At 32.9% G+C, this 17,066-nt stretch overlaps 2 protein-coding genes across 2 annotated transcripts; both read right to left on the reverse strand.

Annotated features, from left to right (window-relative positions):
- Window positions 1-6,227: 6,227 nt before the first annotated feature.
- On the reverse strand, window positions 6,228-9,479 carry LOC130636483 (uncharacterized). Its single transcript, XM_057446220.1, has 4 exons — window positions 8,796-9,479; window positions 8,228-8,324; window positions 7,594-7,647; window positions 6,228-7,433 (listed from the first exon to the last, which is right to left on the reverse strand). Exons 1-4 carry the CDS (start codon window positions 8,891-8,893, stop codon window positions 7,263-7,265), a joined length of 420 nt encoding a protein of 139 aa, XP_057302203.1. The 5' UTR covers window positions 8,894-9,479; the 3' UTR covers window positions 6,228-7,262.
- Window positions 9,480-11,494: 2,015 nt separating this feature from the next.
- LOC130636482 (uncharacterized) lies at window positions 11,495-15,541 on the reverse strand. The gene is made up of 5 exons (XM_057446219.1): window positions 15,355-15,541; window positions 13,678-13,775; window positions 13,074-13,127; window positions 12,341-12,394; window positions 11,495-11,951 (listed from the first exon to the last, which is right to left on the reverse strand). The coding sequence occupies exons 1-5, from the start codon at window positions 15,407-15,409 to the stop codon at window positions 11,562-11,564; spliced, it is 651 nt and encodes a 216-aa protein (XP_057302202.1). The 5' UTR covers window positions 15,410-15,541; the 3' UTR covers window positions 11,495-11,561.
- Between the last annotated feature and the right edge of the window lie 1,525 nt (window positions 15,542-17,066).

Genomic DNA, 17,066 nt, shown 5'->3' on the forward strand with positions numbered 1-17,066 from the left:
TTTCAAATTATAAGTGGACAGTTCAAATAATGATAGGGTCTTGTGACAAATATGTCCAGTCCAGTCCGTTTTTTTGTTGTTTTTTTACTTTAGGTCATCTTACATTGAAAAATTCTATTAAACACCAAATTTAATAGCATGAACATCAATAATACTGTAAAGCGAATCTTTCTATCTTCTTTCGATTAAAAAATTGTCTTGCAGATATAAGATTCCCAATAAAGTCATTAAACATACTTCATTGTGTAAGTGAGAAACTAAATCATGTTGTAAAATGAGAGAAAAAGACCGATTGTTATATATTAACCATCGACGAATAGTATAGCTACAGTAATTCAATGTCCTCAAATCATTTGCTCACTTACTTAGGTATATTTCTACTTCATCTGAATTTACTTGTTATATCTAAGTTAAAATACGCTTTTTGAATCAGATTTTATGGAAACCTAGAGATCAATTTTGGACTAAATTTCTTGAGCTGTATCTTATGAAACGATGTGGTAAGATATGTTCTGAAAATATAACACCGTGTAGTTTGGTTATTCATGTCCCAAACGGCTTCATTTTAATTTCGAGTTTTTCGAGACACGGATTTTGTTTCCATTGCTATATACAACTTAAGTATTTACACATCTTTCTAATATCTCAAATTACGTCCGATACTTGCGACAGAAGATAAATAAATAAAAAAAAATCACAATTTTCCTTAAGATTTGACCTAGTCCTATGAATAATCTTCAGCGATTTGAATTTAACTTACTTGTAGTAGAAGTTTTTATATTTCTTTGCGCCGTATTAGAACTTTTAAGCCCAGACTAATTCTTTTCTGCAATCAAACATTCAACTTAGCCTTGCTTGTTTTTTGTTCTTCATTACAAAAAAAAATAATCGTGTGTAACTAGGAATTGATGGATGCAGAAATAGTTCGGAACAAAAGTGTATAAATATTTATGACCTACCAGGAGATATAAACATCATAAGAGAAACAAAAAATAAAATTATGTTGGCAGCCATATCTGTGTTTTTAAATTTTGTAGCCAGCTATGTGTAAAAGTCTGATTTAATTTTTAACCGTCAGTAAATTAAACTTTAAAAAAAATTTATGAAAAATTGATTAGCTTATAAAATAGTGTCGAATAAGTTTATTCATTTAGATTTTCTTGCCAATATTGCACGACTCGTCTTCATATAAACATTCCCGCGGCCCTGCTGCTTTATTTTGGACCCCGGAAGACCCCGTTTTTTACGGCTTAGTTTTTACCGCCCACGCGTTATCAACCAATGACGAGGCTCGATTGTCACTAATCCAAGTTCTTTGCAGCCTCAACAAGCCGACGGAGGACCCATGCTTAACTTACGAAGGTCATTTTTGGTTTAACAGTGATGTTGTGAGGTTTGTTTGTAGGTCTCCTTTCGATCCTTTTCTCTCTAACTACTTTGTACCTATAGGAGTATTTATTTTCTGTGTGTTTTCACATGTTAAGGTTAATACTTTATCACGTTTTCTAGCCATGTATTAATCTTCAACAAACCAGTTTTAAGTGTTTAGCTAACTAAAAACGTAGATTGTGAAACAACATGCTTAAGGCGGTTTCCTGAATTTTTTTTAACCGAAGTTGCGATAAGTTTCCATAAAATTGTGTTACACCTATACTCATGTGCAACACGGTTTACCTGTACTAAGCGGTCCAGTGTCACGACTAATTTGTTACTGTTTACTGAAACTTAATCAGCACAATAAAATAATATTGACTAATTGTTTTTGCTATGACGGGGTAAGAACGGGTTGTAAACTGTGCTTTTATTTTGGCTAAAGTTGCAGTAAAGTTATATATTCCAAAGTACATTACAACCGAAACACTATAATGTTGTGTGCGCTTTACTCTATTCATAACATATATACTGCATACCTGTACTAAAGTGCTCCACCTAAATGTGTAACATTGTTTGCCGTTTTTATTCTGCGCTCCACTTGGCCTTCACTGCTAGGCTGCACAGTCTCACGACATAATATGTACCCGTACTAAAGCGCTTTACCTGACCGTGTTTGCGGTTCTTATTAAGCGCTTCAGGGCGTTCAACAACAGTAACTTTTGGCTTAAACCAGCGTTTCGACGCTGGATCTCCCGGCTAGTCTCTTTGATAATAGCTGTATTTCGCCTGTCTGTTTGTGCGCGGGAAAAAAAGTCGTGTTACAGAAACACGAAATGCGATATATAAAGGACGGACGACCCCGTGGATTTTTCCACGAGCCACCGACTAGTCTCTTTAATAATAGCCATATTTTTTTTGTCTCTGCGTGGACCCCCCGCTGAGTTAGAAAATCGTGCTACGGAAACACGAATATCAAATTGTTATATCTGTGATTGGTCGAAGAAGGATATTCTTTGAGATAAACTAAGACTAGATTTGCATATGAAATCTGTTAAGTGCACTGTGAGCTGTGACACCATATTGGATCATTTCAAAGCAAGAGAGAGTCAGAAGTCACGGCACACGACATACGTAAACATAATAAATAAAACTACGTGAGCCGGATATACTACACAAATGCGATATATTTCTATCAACTTTTTTGCGACGGGTAAAATTAAAGGACGTGCGACCCTGTAGATTTTTCCACGGGTTAACGACTAGTCTCCTTAATAATAGCCGTATTTTGTCTGTCTGTCCACGAAAGACGCGTCCTGTTACGGAAACATGAAATGCGATATATAAAGAACGGGCGACCTCGTGGATATTTCCACGGGTGACCGACTAGTTATAATATATTAGCCGTATTCTGTCTGTATCTGCGCAAAATGGTACCCCAAGTAGGGAAACACACAAAATGTGGTATATAAAGGACAAGTGGACCCGTGGACTATCCACGGGCCTCGACTAGTCTCTTTATTAACAGCTGTAATCTGCGTGTTGGATATGGTTGCGCGCAGCTGTTTTTTTTTTAAAAAATCCTGGCAAAACCCCGCATAACTCGATTTCTAAAGACGAAGAAGTATCAAGCAATCTGAACTACGGCTATTTTGAAAGCTGTGGCGTTGAGATTGTAAGTCTATTTTTTTCTTTTAAAAAGTTTTTGTTTTTGTTTCTTATATGTTCTTACATCTTAAGATAAATATATTGTTACGGTTTCCTGAGTTTGTTTTAGCCGTAATTGCGAAAAGGTTTTTTAAAAAATGATATTACGCCTATACTTATGTGTGTCCGATTTTCCTGTACTAAGCGCTCAGTCCAGTGCTAACAACGTCCTGTTTCCTGTGTTTCTGTTTAACGGAAGTTGCGATTATTTTTTTTTCAGAAAAGGGTATTACACCTAGCTAGCTATATTGATGTGTGACATTGTTTACATGTACTAAGCGCTTAGCTTGGAGTAACCTTTTTTTGAACTTTCACTGGGAACATTCCCCGAAAAATAAAAAAGGTTGGCCAGCTTTTTTGCTTTGACTGTGTAGCAACGAATTGTAAACTGTGTTTTCGTTTCAGTTTAAGTTGTGGAAAGTTATTTTTAAAGTCGTGTGCACTTCACTTGATTTACTACATAATATATAGCTGTACTAAAGCGCTTTACCCGAATGTGTGTCACAGTTCACTCAACCAGACGGTCAACGACAGGTAACAAAGTTACTTGTGGCTTAACCAAGGGCGTTTCAACAGAGTGTATCCTGTGTTTTGTAAACCAAAGATGCAATACTGGTTTTTTTGAAAAGCGTATTAAGCCTAAACGCATGTGAGACACGATTTACCTGTACTTAGCGCTCAGTCCAGTTTTACGATTAATTTGTTAACGTTTACTGAAACTTATTTCGCAAAATAAAATAATATTAACCAATTGATTTTGCTAAGATGGGGTAACAACGGATTGTAAACTGTGTTTTTTTCGCGTAAATATATATTACAACCGAAACACTAAAGTGTTGTGTGAGCTTTACTCGATTAACGACATACTGCATACCTGTACTAAAGCTCTCCACCTGAACATGTGCAACAGTTAATACTGTTTGCCTGTACTAGGCGTTCAACCTGATTCCACGATTAATTTTGAATTAAGGTGGAATTTGGGCGGAGATTTATTCGGCAAAATAGAGTAATATTAATCGATTGGTTTTGCTATCACGGAGTAACAACGCTTTCTAACTCTGTATTGCTACTTTCCCACATAGCAGCGAAAAATACAAATTACAGGCCACCCCATTCTCTGAAAATGCAAGAGTACAGTTGAGAGAAATCAATTATAGTGTGTTTGGTGTTTCTGAAAAATCCATAAATTAAGGCATTTGACCAAATTGCCTTATATGCTTATAAATTGCGATAAAATAGGTTGCAAATAGCAAGTGCGATAGAATTACAAAGTGCCACGGGATTACAATCCTATACAATTTGTGTTACCGTTTGAAGCCTGCTTCACGCCGTCCAGTTCAGTTGGATAGTTTTATAATACAATAGATACTGTGCGATTACATTATGCAGCACTTGAGACCTCTGTTTATTAATTTAGTTACGCTTATTAGTTTATCATTTGTACGTAAATATATATTTTAAATAGTACTTTTCATCAATTTAAGAATTGATGAAAATTTCACAATTTATTCTATTTAATATTTGCGCAAAAAATGTTTTCTAGAAAAGAGAGAGGGGAAGGGCATTCTTCCTGACACCAATTTTTTGATAATTTTTTTTGATTCGACAACAATCAAGAAAAACCAACCAATGACTCTTACCGTTCTACTTGCGCTAGCGCGAGTTCTTTTCAAACATGCTCATAATGTTCCGCGTCTTGGAAAAGAATGATAAAGAACAATTTCGCGCTTGCACCACATAGTGGATATCTCTTGTCTGCCAAATATGACAAGATTTCACCTTCGCTACGGCCACCAACAAAGCTGCGTATTTTGATACATAACTTTGTCCGCTATAATACAGTTCTAGAAAGTTTAGGAGTATACACCTTTCCCGAGACTTATTCTTTTGATGTGCCGCAACTTTTTCTGTTGAGTTTTATGAAAAACGGACAACAGATTTGAATTCCTTATCAAAAATGTCATAAACAAAGAAAATTTCAAAACAATGCAGCAAGTAAACAACCTGCTATTCTAATTTAAAGATTGGTGGCATGTCCAACCTCTTTTTGAAAACGAGGCAAGACATGGTAACTTGAGCATTAAGAAGACTTTAACCGTGATATATATCTCCTCAAAATAGCACTTTCTGTTGGCGTATCACGTTAAACTTTTACACATAAATTAAACAAACTATGCTGAATTCAAATATGGTATTCATATTTTACGAGTTTAAAAAAAGTATGACTCATGGTCTCAGGAAAGGTGTATTGCATTGGTACATGTTGGTTTATTGGCAGTGTATATATTTCAAGTTAAAAGCATCAATAATTCTGCACAAATGGATCTATTTATCTGTATCGTTAAAATGGCAATTGATCCCCGTAACAGCATTAAATTATATGAATTTGGCTAATAGGGTATGTAAAACAATTGTCTGGGTACGGTTTTAAATTCATCCTAAAAAGCTTTGCATGCAAGGAGTCGGTATCAATGATTTGAGTTGCATATTATCAAGGTAATAGAAGATTTCAATATTCTAATGGGTAGCAAAATACTACTTCCTCATTCCAACAGAATTTTCTTTTTCATCTGTTTTTACCTCGCACCTATGATAATGACGAAATTCAATACATAGAAAACTTATGTATCAGATAGAAAAAACTTCTGTGCTTTTAACTGGAATGATTTTGTATTACTACATTCTACAACTGTTTCGTTACTGAAGCGTAAGTAATTTAAAAAATGACCTCCTCCCCACTCCTTTCGCAGCGTTACACTGACCAAAAATGCCCAGATATAATAGGGTTAAATGATTTTATTTCATCTAATTAGCCTCAAAATCTTTTAATTAATATAGGCCCGTCGTAAATATTAGTTTTCAACTAAATTCAGATGCTGTCCATTTCTTAGAAATTGATCAGAAATTTAATCTTTGACAGCAGTTTTTTTGAAAAATTAATCATATGGTCATCTAAGTTTAGAAATTACAATAAGCTAACCCCATGATTTTTTTGTTTTACGCTTTCTTTTTTTTACGAAGCTATTAAAAATATTGCGTCAGCGTTGTTGATGACATGATTGATGACATGATCAGTTAGATTTTGACGCGGTGAAAAAATCTTTGAAAAGGTTCGTTTGCAAGTTCTGCGTTCCTGTTACAAGCAGAAGTATAAAAAATAGTGACGCCAGCGCAAACTTATACAGCCGTCCCAAAGTGCCTTTGTGATTTGCGTAGAAAAGGGTGCTTAATGTATAGATAACGATTTAACATATGAAGTAACGCATAGTTGTAGTGTCCTCGTCTACTCCACTGCATATGCTAGGGATATCAATTCGGACCAATAGCGCTTTTAAAAATACTTTGTAAAAAAGTGAAGCGCTTATTCGAGACAGGCGTTTATTCAAGCCATTACGGTATATAAAGTAAATGCAATTAGCTAATAATCTCATGTTTTTTTGTAAAGGTTTTTATCAAGTTTTGCTAACTTAGAAGTTTTTTAGGAACAAACGGGAGAAAAATTTAGTGGTGGAATAAAATCTGGCTTGGAGATGACGACCTCTTTCAAACGGACTTAAGTAACATCTCAGTTTTCAGCATTGATAATTACTTAAAGCTTTTGCTGAAATTTAAACAAGTTGTTTTCTAATTATTTTATAAAGGCTGGCGGAACGAAAACATTTTATTACAACATTTTGTTTTTATGTTTGATGGAATCGAATTTGCGTATTTTGATCATACATTGTTGCTACAGTTCGATAGTTCATTTACTTGCATCTTCAAAATGGAACGTAAAGCAGCAATGGCAATAGTGGTTGTTTTAAACGAGTTAGTTGGTTCTGACGACAAAAAAAACACACGAGGAAAAACAAGGCAATGGGTTAAGAGAAGAAGGCAATTGATTTTATAATACCATTGTTTAAGAACTAAATATGGAGGACCGGTTTGGTTTCAAGGAGATTTTACGGATGGCCCTTACAGAAAAACATATTTCAACACACATCTTGACTAAATAGGCTCCCAATAAGTTAACCTCCAATCCTGATGGGTTTAAAAATTACAGTTGCTTTTGTATATAATAATTATTAACAATTAGTTTTTAAATACGGTTTGCAGTTTTTAGGTAAAGATTTAATGCAAACGCCATTAGAAGACGATATAGACAATAACACTTTACATGAACTTTCTCGTAGCCAATAGATATATTAAAATCGACCTTGACGACTTTCCATTTCAATTTTGTATTTTTCAAATATAATGCTGTAATTCTTGGCAGCTGCTTCTTCCTCGCTATCAGTTCCGTTTTGGAAATCTCCTCGCCTGTTATAATATTGTGAATGACGAGTAGGATCCGAATCAAAATCAATAATCGCGTGCTGTAAAATAAACAAATTGAGTCATGGTACTTTTTTTGAAATGCTGAATACTAAAGTAATTGAGCTTAATGTACTTATTTCAAAAAAGGTTCAGTCATTCATGTTTACTTTGTGTCACTGAATAATATAAATATTATCACATTAGAACTCTTAACAACACCTTTCGTGACGAAGGATATAATAGAGGACTATGCTTTTCTTCATGTTGTTTATTCTGAAATTTAAACGCATCAACTTTAAAAAAAAATTACAAAGTTACAGGCAAGGTTTGACAACACCTATTTTTAGTTATACTATCAACTTTTTCTTGTGTTGTATTCTTATCGGCAATCTTCTGTTTGACGTAGGGAAACTTGTGTTTCACGTTGGCAAACTTGTGTTTCACATTGGCAAACTTGTGTTTCACATTGGTGAACTTGTGTTTCACATTTGTAAACTTGTGTTTCACGTTGGCAAACTTGTGTTTCACATTAGAAAACTTGTGTTTCACATTGGCAAATTTGTGTTTGACGTAGGCAAACTTGTGTTTCACCCTGCCAAACTTGTGTTTCACATTGGCAAACTTGTGTTTCACGTTGGTAAACTTGTGTTTCAAGTCAATAAATTTGTATTTCACATTTGTAAACTTGTGTTTGACGTTGGCAAATTTGTCTTTCACATTGGCAAACTTGTGTTTGACGTTGGCAAACTTGTGTTTCACGTTGGAAAATTTGTGTTTCACTTTGACAATTTATATTTTGCTTTGCAATGACACGCTCACGCTTAAATTTTAAATTTTTTTCAACAATACATACCTCAGAAGATTTGCAGCATTCCCAAACACAGCGCAATAGAATTAGAACAGCAAAGCATCCAACAGCAAGGTGTATATCACCTATCTTCTCTGCCTCGCTTAAAATTAAAATTGAAATGTAAGAAAAAATAAGATGAAGCGAATAACCTATCATTAATCAAAGAATCTACCAAAATATATTACTTTTCTTATCATCCTCGCACAAAACTAAAATTAAAATATAATAAAGAAACAAAATAACGCGAATAACCTTTCAATAATCAAAGAATCGGTGAAAGTATAAACTGCCTAGCTGGTGCATTTTAAAAATAATAATAATAATTTAGAATATGTTAGCTATAATGTAACGAGTTAAAGTGAAAAATCATAATTTACAAAATAAATGTTAGTATACCTAAGAAAATATACTGGACAAAAACAGTAACATCTTCCAAAGTATAAACATTTTTGCAGAAATTTTCAGAATCAAAGGAATCTAACCAGATCAGTTCTATTGGATTGATGCAATTAGTTACTTGATCTTTAACTATGGTTAGTTAAACTTGTATATAATAAGACGAAATTTGTACATTATTGATTTCTTGAAAATGGGTGCGTGAATACCCGAATCGTCGGAAACAATGTAGTTTTTTCTTCTTATCAATTTACTATCGCGGTGATTCTTCATCAGGTATAAGTAGTTACAAAGCTACCTAACAACAGTGAACAACAATGCATTTAAATTTGCGGTTCATCACGAAAAGGGTCAAAATACTGGGTTTCAATCCATTCTGGACAAAAATACTTGTCCCCACAATACTCTCCTATGAATTTTGTTTGTAATAAAAACTGAATGACATCTGGGTAATTTGGATTTTCTTAAGGCAGATTTAACCATGCCCTACCCGGAATTCTCTTTTGATAGCTTTTCATTGTTTTGGAGAATTTAGTTAACACTTGCAGTAGAAGAGTTCTGAATAACGTGGTTTAATGAAATAAACTTTGAATTGCGTCCCAAATAGTAAAACGGTATACGTGGAACACCTACCATTTTTTTTAAAAAAATACAATAAAAATAATGATTTTGTACATTTATGGAAATTTATGGTAATAGCTAAAAAAAATATATATATAAATATTTGTTACATATCAGGAGAATTAAAAGTAGCAACCAAACAAGCAGAACAGTATTGGCAGCCATTTTTGATTCTTGTTTTCAACAACCTCTTTTCCAATCCAGCAACAAACTCTTTGTAAGTTGTTTAAGGCAGCTTTATTAATTTGAAATGCCAATGAAAGTTTTTGTATTACGCAATAAAAATTTTAACAGATTCTTATTATGGTACTCCCCATTGTACCTTATGTGTGAATGAAAATACAGCATGCAAAATATGTCAATTCCATTTGATTAAATCACCTCTACATAACTGCTAAACTAAAAAACACCCAGGTGCTTTTTTTAAAATTCACGTTAATAAAGAATTAGACTTAAAATTTATCTTCATAGGAATCGTTATCGTTAGAAATCTTTTCGCTGTCACACGTTTTTGTCTTATACACATGAATTCAAAATTATTGGAGTTTAAGTTTGGATTTTTTGAATCTTTGAATTGTTTTTTTTATTTCCAGGATCACAAACATTCATGTTTGCTTTTTGTAATTTACTGTAAAAATAAATTAAAAATGCTCAAAATTTAAGAACAAAATTATTCTTATATATAAAAAAAGTGTAATAAAAATTGTTTTTTATAAACCATCATTTTTTTCAGTCAATTGCATTTTTGGACAATTGCATGGCGTACAACTGACCTAAAAGTCTGCCGCCTAACCCCGACTATATCAGGGTCCACGTTATCGGGGCTGATTTTTTACAAACTATTCTTTCTTATTTTTTTATTTTTATTTGTTTTAGATTTGCAATGGAGAAACTGAAGATGTTGAATGAAACTAAAATAGGAGATGTGGTACATTTCAAAGTACCTGAAAGTAAAAGATTTGAAGACATACAGCTTTCTAAATTGACAGAATTAATTTTAGACCTACCGTCGTCAGATCTACGAAAAATGTTACTTCAAACCGTTGACTGCAACATTTCACTCATCTTTCCTAGGAACCAATGTGCAGGTTTAGTTTTATTATAATCAAACATGTGCACCGTTCTACCTACAGTATATATCACTATTATGCCTTCTTCCCTTTATTGCTTACGTAAAGAAAAACCAAACTGATGAAGATAGTTGCAATGGGCAACATGACAATCAATTGGATTTGAAATAGTTTTTCATTAAGTGTGCACCGCCTTGATTCTTTTGTTCTAAACCATATCATTACTAATACAACACGCACTATCTTCTTAATAACGCACATTACAAGGGCATAAATGGTAAGTTGCTGGGACAATATGGAATTTTATGCAATCATGCATTGTGCGGGCCAATATATGATTTATTGTTTGCTAATCGGGCATAAACGATATTTGTAGGCCACTGAACAATGAATTAAGTTCTCCGATCGATTGGTAATTGTCTGAATTATTCAAGAGGCCAACACTGGTTCTGATTGGCTTAGCGCTCGACGGGGCGATAAAAAGTGGTATTTTCTGTTGTCAAAGAAAATGGTAGCTTATAATGTAAACAAGCACAATAAAGAAAGTTTCAAGAAACAATGGAAATGATTATAACTAACTCCTTCAATATATTATTGAGAAAAACATTTCATAGGGTAGAAGCAAGTTTTGCTGTTGAGTAACCAGAATTTTTCTGGAAGCCTCTTTAACATAACTAGTTACTTATCTAGTTACTGCATTGTTTATAAACATCCGGTTTTGCCAAATATAATAAATACAGAAGAAATACGTCCTCTCTTATTTTCAGACTCAGTTCCCTTTTTGTGTTGTTACTCAATCAACAGAGCAACCGTCAATGGCCATGACATTTTTGGCTTGTTATTTCAAATATTTACTTCAATATTCGCTGTAACTTAATTTGAATTGCATTGTGCACATTCTTCTGTTAGTGTCGAACATAACGTCAGCAAAATCCTAAACAACCTATATTTTTTCATTTTTCTTTCTGCGTACTGGGCTTTACCGACTAGTTAGCGTAATAATATTCAATTTCTTTTGAATGCAGCGAACAATAATTGCAGAACGACGGATAAATAAACGAAAAAGAAATAAAAAGGCGAAAAAGATGGAGAAAGAAAACTTTGATATTAGATAACCCATGTCATTTGTGACACTGTCAAGAGGTAAATCAATATCCGCGGACCTGAAATGACAACAACGCCCTCCAAATGAATATTATTGTTATATTAACACCGTACAGTAAGAACGTACATAGTAAAAAATTATAAATTCATTGTATTGGGTATGCACTTTTCATCTTAAAATCCGCATCAAATACCATTAAGATCCGACGAAGCTTTTTCCCGGATACTTTGTTTTTGCCAATCGGGGAGTTTAAAGTAGCTTTGACAACTTTTGTTTTGCCATATGAATCTTCTATGCTTTCATAATCTCTTGCAGCCAATCTAAAATATCTTCGTAGTTTCGACCTACTTGACGTCAAAAACTGGCCTTTTTTAGTGCTTTTACTGGAACGATGCTCTTCTTCGATATGATTCCAGTTGATTCCTTTTTGGAAATCTCCCCTTTCTAAATATTTTTTAAAATACGCATCCTTGTCATATGGTTGTAAATGACGACTAGTATCCGAATCAAAATCAATAATCACGTGCTGTGTAACCTGTAAAATAAATGAATTAAGTCATGGTAATTTGTTTGAAATGCTGAATACTAAAGTAAATAAGTATAAGCATAATATTACAACGAATTGAAAGGCTTTTAAATATTTTAGGTACTTTATTCCAAAAAAGGTTCAGTCATTTATGTTTACTTTGTGTCACTGAATAATATAAATAAATATAAATAAATAATATAAATATCACATTATATAAATTCGAGTGTCAATGTTCGAAATCATTGTTGGCTTATCATTTTTCATTTAAATCAGAAAGTTAAAAATTATCCAATTAGATCACACTAAATAAAGTATTTATCTTTCAGGACTTAATTGACTTTTCCTAATTGTATACACATGTAAATATAATAAGATAATTTAGTAACAAAAATTACCTTTTGTGACGAAGGATATATTGAAGTACTATGCTTTTCTTCATGTTGTGCATTCTAAAATTTAAACGCACTCATTTATAGTAAAAATATAGATCGAGTTAGTCTATAGTATAAAGTTGCGGAAATAGTGCCTGTAGGTAGACGAGTTATCGCGTTTTTTTCTTAGAAATATGGAATGTGTAATAGAACGAAAGTGACAATGAGGCCTCGCAAGTTGCTTATATGCAAATATTTTAATACTTATCTAAAATTTAGGACGAAAATAATTTCGTGAGTAAAAATATGTCGTTGACAACTTGGGAAGCGGAGATACCTAACCCGGAATGCCTGTAATGTTTTTGTTGTTGTCAGTTGATAATTACCGGACGCAAAAGGAGGCATAAAGGCGGGAAACTTCGATCATAATTCTTTAATGGAATTTCAGGAAATGTTCTTGCAGACTTTGATGTAAACAAGGGTGTTCGAATCGGGAAATTTTGATCCGTTTTGTGTTTTTCGATGGAATAGGCTTTGGGTTAAGTGAAATGCGCGATATATTTCTCGACCTATTTCTTGCAGCGTTGTAGGTCTTCATTGGTCTCGAGATGTTGAGTTTGGAGTAATACAATGTATAACAATGTATACCATGGACTGGGGTGGTAAAATATTTTAGGGGTGTAGTCGTTTCACCAGGATAAAATAGGAATTGGTAAATATAATATTCTAATTGCTAAAAAATGGCGGAAGTTATTACCTTTTGTGACGAAGAATATAATGGAGCACTTTGCTTTTCTTCATGTTGTGCATTCTGAAATTTGAACGCACTAATTTATAGTAAATATATAGATCGAGTTTCTTATAGTCTATTATATTCCCCGGCATAGAGCTATGCAAAAATGTTTTTAGAAAAATTACATTTTTTAATTATAATACCATATTTTTCATCTTTTTCTTGTGTTGTATATTTATGGGTTTCATTTTATTGTGTCTTGCGTAGGCAAGCTTAAGTTTCAGGTCGGCAATTATATTTTGTTATCACACACTCCCATACACAAATAACAGTTAAATTACGAGAGAAAATAAGACCAAAATTTTTGTAAACTCAAGTCCAATCAATTTAAAAAACACGTATTGCCGACGTGAATCAAGAATTTTTGTTAACACGTCAACATTCGTCTTGGTTGAGGAACAACGTGAATTAACGACGTGAAGTTTAAACTCTAAAATAGTTGAATTATGTTACATTCGGGGAAAAATTTTCAAGAATTCTTTATGTCAAGGGAGATTATGCCGGTAGAACATTATTCAAACCACAGATTTATTTTTCGCTGACAGAAAAATATAGAATGCTAACATACCTGGACCAATTTAAAACATGCCAGTACCACACAGAACACACCAAAAATACATACAACAAAAATGGGGTAAATACTCATTTCGTCTTCTCCGCATAAAACTACAATTAACGTTAGAAATAAGGTAAGTAATGAGAATATGAAAGAAAAAAATTGTATGTTCTTCTTTTATAAAAGATCTGCTAACGCCATACATTATTGCGTCGTGAACGTACAATGAAAACGTTTTTTACATCCTGACTGCACTCAAAATATCCTTCGTCTTTTGTGACGTCTTCGAAAGCTTAAAATTTGTCCAAAATACCATTATCTGCTTAAAATTCAATTACTTCAGCAGTCCTAGACCGAGTTAAAACATTCTGTTAACAGTTTCTTAGAGCCAAAAAATGTTATTTAACCTATTTTCCGAGTTTTACATAGTTCGCATGAGAAAACACCAAAAGTTGTCCGAAAATCAGTTTTTTTCCAATTGTCGGTAAATCCGAAATAATCGGGAAATCATAATTAATCATGTGGTCCATAATTTAAAGAATGGTTGCTCTGAAATAAAATAAATTGGTGTTGTAAGTTTTAAGATCTAAGGATAATCCTAACGAGTATTCTTATGTTGCCCAATTATCTGAAATTCAAAGAGCTTTTAGGGGTAGTTTCGAGTAATAGACAATATATAAGGCTGTTACAGGTATAAGACCTAAATATTTGGTTTGCAGGGTCCGATTGTTTTTAGTTCCATGCAGTTCTTATCCCACAATCTACTCTGTAATTATGTGCACAGTATTTATATGCTACCATATGCGTGTATTGTAACCATTTATGTTTTAGCTTGTAGTGGTAAACAATCTATATTATAATGCCCGTATACGTCTGTCTGTCTGTCGGTCTGTCTGTCTGTCTGTTGGTCTGTCTGTCTGTCTGTCTGTCTGTCTGTCTGTCACGCAATGGTAGTTTAGCTGCGACGGGCGAACCCGTGGATTTTTCCACGGGCTAACGACTAGTAATAATAGTATACACATCTTTTCGGTATGATACACACTGAATATTTTGTTGTCTTTTTGTGACCACATTAATGTCGTTGGTAACAAAAATTCTCTAAAATCCATATACACGCTCTTTTTTTTAGGAACTTCAGACCGCAAAACCAAGATGAAATTATTATAGCTATATAATTGGTTTTTTTCTTCTTATTGACAAACAACATAATGCACCTTTCAGAACAATCATATCTTATTTTGTTGACATTGTTTTCAAACTTTGTTTAACGGCTGTAATTTAGACTGTGTATTTAACTACATATTATGAACATAACTCTATTACGTGTTCCAACAAGAAGAAACAAAATATAGCCAGATTTATTGATTTACAAGATTATTTCACCTTTTGTTTTAATAACTTTTTATTTGACGTACTACCTAAAAAAAGTTGTGCTCACCCTTAATTTCTCGATCGAAAATTTAAACTTGTTTAATCAGATCAAGTATGTTTTGTTCGATAAGCTGGAATTCGATCGCTGGAAATTCAGCTTACCAAAGGTTAAAAAACAGCAAGCAATCTTGCTTCCAAGACTTTCACATAATATCCTTATAGTTATGAAATAGCAAGAAATAATTTAGCTTGATAAATTATATTTTATTTTAAAAGAAAAGCAACAGATACACATTTAGTTCAGTGCTTATTACTTACCAGGAGATATGGATATCGTTAGCAGTAAAACAAATAGAAGTATCCTGGCAGCCATATATGCGTCTTGCTTTAGTAGAAATAATTTTAACTGTGTAACTTTAATAACAACGAACACGAAAGTCGTTTTGAAACTTGAATTTGCACTTGGGTATTTCCCTGTGTATCATGTTGGCAAAAAAAATTGTTTATGAGGTAATCCCCGAATGCAACATAAATACAGGAAGCCCTGCCGCTTAAAGATTTCCACCATTAGCAATAATCTGAAAAAGTACTGAACTTTGAAGAGGACTGAGTAAATATGGGGGAACAAAATCATTGAATGTTCTAAAATTTTAGAATTCAATTTTTGATTATTATTGTAATTGTAAATCATAGCTAACTTAACTTACGTAAACTTTATTTCTCTATAGGAACAATTTTAAAAGAAAAATAATAAACCTGAAAATTGACAAATAATAAAAACAAAATGAAAACAAAGGTTGAAAAGTTATCTATTTTTTCTTTTTCTCTGAAAGATAACTTGTAAAAAATCTTTAAAGGTGGCAGCAAATTTTTTTTACATAGTCAGTTACGAAAGGTTATTTTCAGACTATATATGGATATTTTTTCTGTAATAACATTTGTCACGATTTTATAGCTATAAAACATTATCTTTCACCAAAAATATTCAGCCTCAACAATTCCTCTTTAAACTAAAATTCGTGAGTAAGATGTGTTTAGAGAAAAACAACAATAATTTCCGAAATAATTTTTTTCCATTTTATTTTCAATATATTTTTACTTGCCTATTACACAATAATTATAGCAAAGAATTTTTAAGTATTTTAAAATAAAGTAAAAACCTTGGAGATATTATTTCGGTTTGTCTGTTCAGTATTCATATTACTGTGGAAAGTTTATTATTTCTTAAAAACCTTGGCTTTCCTGTTTTGTTTGTTTCTTTGGCAATTTGGTTCATAAAGCATAACTTCAGTCAACAAAAAGAAAAATAGAGAGAGACATGAATTTGTGTACAATCTTTTTTACAAGACAACAACCTTATTTATCAAACGCATATGTCTGCTACATGTTTTTTCTTTATAAAGTGGACTCTCTATAGCTCAAACCCCGATAATTCGAACGATTTCGCTGGTAGCTACGGTGGGTATTTCCTAATAAACTCTCATAAAAAACTCTCTATTACTAGAACCCCTATAACTCAAATCTCTCCTTAACTCGAACGTTTTTTAGTCTCTTTGGGTATTTCCTCTCTATAACTCGAACGTCGCAACATGTATCTAAAACTTTATATGACACAAGCAGTTTTTTTGCGTTGTTTTGGCTCTGTAAATGTAAATAGAGTCTTAACTGATTTGAACCATCACGTTCTTACTTAAGCTGGATTTACACTCAAGTACAAAACAGATAGAAAAAAAATACGAATAAGACTTAATTTAATTGGCTCTTTTGCTAAATATTCAATTTTGTTATAAACACATTCAATTTCTGTCCGCAAGAAAAGTTAAAATGATTTCAACTTTAAGTTCGGGTCAGAAACGGAAAATTTTATTAACCAATCAGGTAGATTCCAGATATCACAACATTCCGATTCGATCTATTCTTGAGTGTAAGTCCAGCTTTATACATACTTGCGTATTTCTTTTTCTTACGTGATATTTATTTGTCTGTTCAACCATATCCAAAAATGTTGTTTATAAGTTGCCAATAATTCA

This window comes from Hydractinia symbiolongicarpus, chromosome 3, assembly GCF_029227915.1.
Source record: "Hydractinia symbiolongicarpus strain clone_291-10 chromosome 3, HSymV2.1, whole genome shotgun sequence".
NCBI lineage: Eukaryota > Metazoa > Cnidaria > Hydrozoa > Anthoathecata > Hydractiniidae > Hydractinia > Hydractinia symbiolongicarpus.